Source organism: Asparagus officinalis, chromosome 8 (genome assembly GCF_001876935.1).
Source record: "Asparagus officinalis chromosome 8, Aspof.V1, whole genome shotgun sequence".
NCBI classification, from domain to species: Eukaryota; Viridiplantae; Streptophyta; class Magnoliopsida; order Asparagales; family Asparagaceae; genus Asparagus; species Asparagus officinalis.
In genome coordinates this window covers 125,096,369-125,105,104 of record NC_033801.1, presented here as the reverse complement: position 1 = coordinate 125,105,104, position 8,736 = coordinate 125,096,369, and the positions used below count along the sequence as shown (strand labels likewise).

At 37.5% G+C, this 8,736-nt stretch overlaps 1 protein-coding gene across 1 annotated transcript; it reads right to left on the bottom strand.

Annotated features, from left to right (window-relative positions):
* Positions 2,374 to 8,735, bottom strand: LOC109822177 (26S protease regulatory subunit 6B homolog). Its single transcript, XM_020388339.1, has 6 exons — positions 8,343 to 8,735; positions 6,980 to 7,210; positions 6,393 to 6,551; positions 5,784 to 5,936; positions 3,699 to 3,782; positions 2,374 to 2,874 (listed from the first exon to the last, which is right to left on the bottom strand). The coding sequence occupies exons 1-6, from the start codon at positions 8,559 to 8,561 to the stop codon at positions 2,740 to 2,742; spliced, it is 981 nt and encodes a 326-aa protein (XP_020243928.1). The 5' UTR covers positions 8,562 to 8,735; the 3' UTR covers positions 2,374 to 2,739.

Below are 8,736 nucleotides of genomic sequence, written 5' to 3'. Positions count from 1 at the left end.
AGAATATTGTGTGAGAGGCAAAGATTTCGTGGTCTTTATCCGTGCAAAAGATTACAAGGAGTGGGCTTTGGAGAGAATATGAGAGTTGATTATGTATATGAGGTTGAGAGATTGAGAGACGAGAGTTGAGTGGTTCCTCTTGTAGTTCTCCCTGATACATAGTGAATTTCTCGTATTGTTGCCCCGTGGACGTAGGTCGAAGTTGGTCGACCGAACCACGTAAATCTCGGTGTTCTTTTTCTTGATTGTGGTTATTCTATCTTATTGATTGGGGTTGGTTTCCGAGTTGCGCATATCGTGGTAGGCGGGGAGACTGAAATTCGCCAACAATTTTCTCATATCTGTTTTTGCATCCGCATGTATATCTGCATATATATATATATGCACATGTATATTTGTATCCTCATCTGATTTTAGCAGATATGGATATGAGTTTTTCTTATCGAGGCATATCTGTATCCGTGATTGGCAAGTAGATATGTATATTTAAAGTATCATATTTGAGTCGTATCTGAACCGAATACACTCTTAAATGCAACTACCGGTTGGTTTTGCAAGGGTTGTCTGGATGTTTGGAGAAAAGTTGTATATGTATATCACCAAACGGAATATCGTCATCTCTCATCATTTTCCATTTGGGCCTTTACATTGTTTGGTTCGGATTCCATTGTGAATCGGATTCCATTGTGAATCCTAATATGGTAGTATTACTTTGTTTAGGTTGTATCATGTAATCTTGAAAAGTGACAATTATGTGGACCCATTCAAGATATTCATCTTACCTTCATAAAAATACAAAAGAATCCCAAACAACTCAATTGATCTCTTAACATATATGTAAAACAAGAAATTAATAGCATAGTCAACTGATATATAAGGGTTAATTTTAGAAAAACCTCTCTAAAGTGCATCTTAGAAAACCCCTTTAACCATTTTAATTTGAGGGAAACGTTGTAAAATTTGGGCATACTATAGATAACACCCTTCAACTTTGAAAATACTCTTTAATCATTGATAACCCCTTTAATCATTGATCGTTAACACTTTTTTCTCACCAAATCCTTTTAAAGTTATGATTTCAAAATATAAAATAGATGAAATACTCTTTCGGGAATCAACCAATTTCAGTTATGAATCTTCAAACTAGTAATTAAAAAAAAAAGATTCTTTTGCTTACATAGTAATAAATCGTGGTAGGATGCAGAATACTTGATTTAATCTGGATTAAACATAAAATGGAATCACAAACTTTGACAATCTAATCATGGCACATAAAATACCCATCTCGAAAAAATTATTAGCTAGGGAATTGATACACCAGGTAACATCTATAACCACCTTCACCCTCTCAAGAACACCGCCTCCATAAAACTCTCCAACCGCCTACTCTCTCCTCAATAGTAGAGTTTGTTGAGTGGTGGGTGAGATATTAATTTCCACAACTTAATCTAATAAATTTGGTTTACTAGATCAAATTTTAACTTGCAATATTTAGATTCTTCACCGCATTGACACAGCAGAGTCTAGTAGAGTTGGTAAGCTGTCTACGAGTACTAAGGTCTCAGGTTTGGGGATGATGGCTGAGGATTTTGAGAGAGCAGGCGGGTTGACATGTTTGTCGTCGTTCGCGGTAGTATCGGATGCGCGGCTGATAAGCCTGAAGACTAGCTTTCCAAGTTTCAGCTTTTTGCTACGCTTCAAGCTGTAGGATGTTTGTGAGGCACAAAGAGTTCATTCCTCATGTTACGGAGTCTGTTTTTTTTTTTTTTTTAATTGAAGGAATTTAATTGATTATAATGCCCTTCATGAAGGAAAAAATTGGTCCTCAAATTAGACTAGTTTTCAGGCTTTTTAACGTTGTTGTTTCAAATCTTTAGATGGGCGACGAAGCCGATTGCGGAACAAATTTAAGTTGTAGGGGATGCGCACAATAAGTTTTAAATGACTAAAATTATAATGAGCGATTCAAACAATCAATGCATAGAATAACCTAACACGTTCACAAAATGTACAGATGCCTTCCCGAGCGTAAAATAACATCTTATACAACATAAAAATACAGCAATCAATACGTACACCCACAAGCAACCATCCCGAAACATCTTGAAGAACTGAAGGCGAATTTATATATGAACAAAATGTTATGCCCATGCTCGTAACGGATAGATCTACATATGATTTCTTTATTTTATATTTGTTTCTTCTTCGGTGATGTCCGTACTTCTAAATTCAATATTATACTGAAAAATGAAAGTCGCGTAAACTAGGTAAAACCACCGTGACTTGCAAGAAAGGCATAAGCACATAATTAAGAGCATATACTACCCACCAATAAAAGAAAGAATAAAAGCAAAACCTTAAATTACATGATCATCACAAAAGAGAGCTTTAAGAAACTAACTGATGACAATGAATCACACACACAAACATAGTTCCAGATCCTTCAGATTACAAGTTAATATGGTTCTGTTGTCGTACAGTTTCATACTTTTGGTGATAAAAGGATTCCGGTGCTAAACGAAACAAAGCATGTCCAAGAACATAACGATAAAGATTTTGGAAGCATGGGCACTGGAGAAGGTTAAAGACACATTGGAAATTTGAAAAATAGATTTAACTCTAACAAAGTTCAGACGCCCAGCTTCTGTTTCCTTGATTAATCAGAGAACCGATGACATTTGGATCAGGTCGATGTATGAATAAACAGCGGTGGTGCATAAATAGACCCCTGAAGCCTCTTCACTTGTAGAAATCAAAGTCTGTGTCCGGCTTCTTGACATTCGTCCTGTAACCCTTCTCGAAATCCTTGGGAAGGATAACATATCGGTTCTTTCGGACAGCGTGCATCCCAGCTTCCTGACATATAGCTGAAATCTGTAGAAATAGTTCAAAAAGAAGTAAGTTGCAAACTCCGAGAACATATCAAAGAACGATGTATAAAGAACATTAAGCAAGGACAAAGGTAGAAACTAGCTATCAGTATGGATAGAGCCGCTGTAGTATCGATGTTTTGCACTTACTATCCTCGTAGTTTCATTGTTGCAGATAGACCCTATGGGTTAACATTTTTTTCAACTCTTATACCCCTTTAAAGCTTTGACAGATATTGACCTTGGGAGAAATTAGTTGGTCTATCTAAGGGTATAATAAGTCAAAAAGAAACCAGGCTCTATGTGCAATTAAACCAATACTAATAAGTAACAAATTGCTAATTCAAACAAGAAAAAACTGCACACAGGAGACAAAACAAACATGCTTCATTATCCAGTTCTAATGCCCTTTCATGATGCTGATAACTCGAACAATTACAAGAGACAAAATGCTAGAACTAGAAGCATTAAGGCTACAGAAAAGATCGATAACGGAACCCAATTTCCTCATCAGGCTTGAAATAGATAAGAAAAATATTGCAATAAATATAGAAATTTATACACAAAACCAAATTGTGAGAGGCAAAAGCCTATGTAGCACGGACACGGATCCGACACGGTCATCCGACACGTCGACACGAGGCAAATCCTAAAAAATACCTATGTAGCACGGACACGGATCCGACACGGTCATCCGACACGTCGACACGAGGCAAATCCTAAAAAATACATAGGATACGTGTGTTCGACACGTGTGTCCGACACGGACACGACACGACACGACTTCATATTATGCGTGTCCGTGCTTCATAGGCAAAAGCAACTAACCTCTGCAGCGCTAATTTTATCTGGTCGAGAGACATAATCTTCCAAATCTACCTCATCACTCAGATTCATTTTAGCTGTGCATACCTGAAAATAGACAGTCATAAATCATAAGGTGCATCATCCAGCTAATTCTTTACATTTAACACAATTAGCAATCACCCAAGCAGCAAGGCGTATAAAAAGCAAACAAAATAAAACTAAACCATTTGCAAGTAGTAACAACATGAGTGCTAGAAAATTAGCAATAAACAATAAAACAAAGTAGAACAAAAAATTTGCCTTGAAACAAGTCATTTAGATACAACGAATGTAACTTGTCACAAGGCTATTTAGAACCTTACAATGCTGACCTAAAAATTGTTGGCATGGGATGGGATTCAGTACAGAATCTCCTAAAGCATAATGATGAGTATATGGACTTACATGTAAGGAACCATCACTTAGGCAAACTATTGGTAATCAAATAAAGCAGAACCTTGATGGCCTCATGAAAACAAACTGTTGGTTGTGAAAAATTGTCGACGCTTTCAAGGACAGAATGTTCACGATAAAAGTTCATGAAGACTAAAGGTAAATCAAAGGCTACCAACACTTGAAAGGAACGCAATGTTCACGATAAAAGTTCATGAAGACTAAAGGTAAATCAAAGGCTACCAACACTTGAAAGGAACGCAATGTTCACGATAAAAGTTCATGAAGACTAAAGGTAAATCAAAGGCTACCAACACTTGAAAGGAACGCAAAAGGTACGTCGAGATAAAAATAGACTTGCATGTTTCTCGAACTATTTACGTACATATTACTTGGTAACAAAAATTGTTCCAAGTGAAATATGTTCCTGTAAAAATTCACATTTAGGACAGAACGGTTACGCTAAGAAGCATGAGCAAAGATTCACGGTAGAGACATACCAATGGTGACACAACATGAGGTCTTGTCCCAACAAGGTACATCAAAAGGATAAGTCACGATAAGGTGACTGATGAGAGTTAAGGTAAGTGAACTGATATAACAATTAGAAAGAGACACCGACTTTTTAAGAAAACCATAAGACTAAAACAACAGCACATTGTCATGCAAATTATAATCTTATAAATCAGAAAAGGTGTTCTTTAGAACAATGATTGATACTGAAGGACAGTGAGAAACCTTCTGTAAATGTTTATTATTACATATCTGGAGGACAGTGAGAAACAACATTTCCAATCAGACTTTATACACAAAGTTATAAATGAAAAAGAAGAATATTCTAAAGTTTAGTAACCACCATTTATCTGTGTGACATCAACTGTGAAATTAATAATCGCACGTAAAGTATAGCATGTCAGAATCTACCCACGAAAACGAGCAAATGAAAAGAAGATAATAAGCAGCACAAAATTTTTATTTTTAGGAAAATGCCGAAGGAAGTTGGTGTAAAAATAGCATTTGATAAGATCAAACAGTGCACACAAACAAATTTGTTTTGTATTCTCATTGTAATTTAATGGATAAAATTTAACATGAATCATATAAAGATGCAGTTACCATTTCTAGAAGAACTACTATCGCCAAGAAGCAGAAACCCTTCTATTCCAAACCAGTGTAATGCATCTCGAACAAGTACTGGGTATGACAATTCTTTTCGTGTAATTGTTATTATTTTCAGAGGAAGTTAGTAATGAGAGAAGTCAGTGTTTTTAGGGGAACTACAACAGAGAAGCAATCACACAAGGAATCACAAACACTTCTATTCCAAAAATGTCTTGTCGAACCCGTGTTAGGCATGACACTTATTGCCGTGTCATTGTCTTCATGTACCTTCAGAACTTACCCTGTTATCAATGTGACATGTCATGTTCTCTTAGTGTAAGGTTATTTGTGTCAGTGCAACATAAAGGACTGCAGATCATTAGGCAACTGCCGAGGGACGACATATGTAGTAGCATGTAATCAAAATGCTAAACAAATGCAGTGTCTATACAGGCAGATTTTATTTGTATCTTCACTGCACTTACACTGACGCAACGCAAGTAGTCTTATACAAAGGCAAGCAGGCACTTCTCCACTAAAAACAATAGGAATAAGCACGCTTAACGAACTCACCTGGAAGACCAGCCTTTTCTGTCGACGGTCGGGCAAAGGGAATTCAATCTTTCTATCAAGTCTACCAGGACGCAGAAGGGCAGGGTCTAGAGTATCTGCTCTATTAGTTGCCATAATGACTTTGACATTCACCGTTTGGTCAAACCCATCCATCTGCAAAAGAAACAATTATAAGTACTGATGCTTTGAGACATGAATATTTGGAACATGCATTGGTAAACAGGACCATGTTTTAGATTGGTAAAAATATTTTTAGAATACAAGGTCCCAAATAAAACAGGCCTATCTATCATCAGCTCCAAAGGAATACAAATTATCTCACTTAAAAACAGCAAGGAAAAGAAAGGCAAAAAGAAAGAACTAAGAGAAAAGAATTCGCCTAGAACTCGATAAATAATTGTGCATGGAAAAATAACAATGTTCCCAGACTGTTTATCGTAATTTATTCCACCCATAAAGTTACCCCAAGAATCCCTTCAATCAAACAATTTAACTTCTAAAACTGCAAGGAGCTTCCTATGAAAATCCTTCACTTAGATTTATTCAGCTACACTGTATCACAATAAAAAATAACAGACCTTTAAATTAAATTAACTTGCTGATTGGTACCTGATTTAATAATTCCATAAGAATACGCTGAACTTCCCTATCAGCGCCAGTTTGAGCATCAAAACGTGCTGTGGCAATAGCATCAACCTCATCAATAAATATAATTGCAGGGGCATTCTCCTTAGCAAGACGAAAAACATCCCGAACCATCCTAGGCCCCTGCATTAAACCAAGAAATTATGGTATTTGAGTTGATATATGCCAGTATAGCAAATATTAGAACATGGATGCTTGCGTGGACAGTCCTCCAATACTAAAACTCTTTACGGAGATCAAGAGATACGAAATACACAAGACGAAAATGTTGGCAATAGAATGAAATATTATCTGTAAACAATCCCAAGTTCAGGAACATGCTAAGCATGACTACAGCTGTATACACAAGAGGATATTGTGTTTCTCAGTGCAGACAAGAAAATATGAAATAAATTATTTTCTGTTTTAATCATATCATACCTAGGAACAACAGATAAATCCATCTCAATAGAAATGGTATAGAAAATAAGTTTTTTTTGGCAAGTATCAGTTGAAAGAGGAAAAGGAATGGTGCATGAATGAACGGAGCATAAATTGTTTAGTAAACCTACCTCACCCAAATACTTCTGAACAAATTCTGATCCGACGACCCTAATAAAAGCAGCGGTTGTATGATTTGCCACAGCCTTAGCAAGCATGGTTTTGCCTGTACCAGGAGGCCCATAGAGAAGCACACCTCTTGGAGGATCTATACCTATCTGTTTGTAGAGCTCATGGTGTGTAAGAGGCAACTCAACAGCCTCACGAATTTCTTGCTTCTGGATATCACAGCCTCCAATATCCTACGAAGCAAAGGGAGAGTCCATGTAAGAACACTTTCTTCAGGATTAAAGTAATGGTAAAGTAATGGTATTAAGAAGGGAAAGAAACTTATAATTGAACACATGACAATCAATATGAGGGTAGCAAAATATATCGGTTCATAAAAATATTGTATCAAATAGAAATTTTATCAAGCATCTGCATGCAAAATTGAGTCTAACAGAGTAACATAATGATGTACACTATTTGAGGCGACAAGGAACTGAAAAAGTCAGGTAAAAAGACTAAAAGGTTAACAATGTCCCACCCCCCACCCCACGGGGGGTGGGGGGAGGGAAGGGGGGTAACACGTAGCTTCTACAATAGCATGTCCATCCATCGCAGCACAAAGTGAAGAAAGGTGGTCTATGTTAAGCCAGACATGAAGATTTGAATAGAAGTTGTAATTGCTGTTGTTAGTATTGTTTTTTATGAAAGGGACGTAATATCAAATAATTTCCCATGAACAGACTACTAAAATATGTAAATGTCATGGAGAAACCTTAGTATAGCACTTATTATTCCTTGGCTAGATGATTGTTTCAATGAACTCAGAATGAGAGAAGGTAGAACTGCAACTATGCAATGAAGAAGACGATTTCTTCAAAACACAAGCTTCACGTTCTTGGGTTCTTTAAGAGCAGCTCCTGCCTTAAGGAACAAATTGAAATTCCTCCCAGGACAGTTGTCTGACATCCTCTATTACTTCCTTCATTCTAAAACACAATTTCAATGCTAACCGTTATTGACAATCAGAAGTACAGGGTTAAAAATAATCAAACTGTGGTCAAAACCAGCTTTTGATACAACAATATGCTCACCTATAACCAGTAATTTTTTTAATTCAATAAAAACTAAACGAAAATATCCAAATCTTACACTTCAAGAAACCTTAAAAGTATAGTTTCAACTTTCTTACAGCCCTGAGGCAGAAACCCTAGATTTCTATAACCAGTTTCAGAAGAAAACTGATTCCAGAATTCGTTCATTTAAAAACCAAGACTCCACGAAACCGAGACAATTATGTCACCATGCGAACCCTAGATCTCGCGAAAACCCTAAAACCAACAACAATCCCAAACAAAAAGTTAGGGTTTGAGTTCCGAAACTTACATTATAAGTGACATCTGGCTTCTCGCTCTGACTCAGCAACGAAATACTCGAGTCGGCCTCCGGCGGCAGCACATCGACCAACGCGTTCGAGTGCCGATGAAGCGCCACCGAGGCGCTCGGCTTCAACAACTCCCGATTGATCGTGCTCAAGATCCTCACGTAGTAATTCGATCCAGTCGTCGACCCGACGATTCCGTTGTTCTGATCGACCATCTCCATGAACTGGCCGATGACGAGAGGAACCGACTGGATCCGCTTGACCTCCTCCTGGGCGCGGAGATGCTCGCGCTTGAGGTTCTTGAGCTCGTCCTTGACGTACTCCTCCTGGATGTCGATGAACTCGATCTCGCGCTGGAGGGATTTGAGGACGGAGTAGAGGTCATCGTCGGCGGTG

Bases quoted from the DNA above. Each gene is read 5' to 3' on its own strand.
- LOC109822177 (XM_020388339.1), bottom strand. From the start codon at position 8,561: ATGGAGATGGTCGATCAGAACAACGGAATCGTCGGGTCGACGACTGGA. The intron at 6,552-6,979 runs GTAGGTTTACTA...GGTTTAATGCAG, and splicing joins TTCAGAAGTATTTGGGTGAG to GGGCCTAGGATGGTTCGGGA. The intron at 5,937-6,392 runs GTACCAATCAGC...TTTCTTTTGCAG, and splicing joins TTATGGAATTATTAAATCAG to ATGGATGGGTTTGACCAAAC.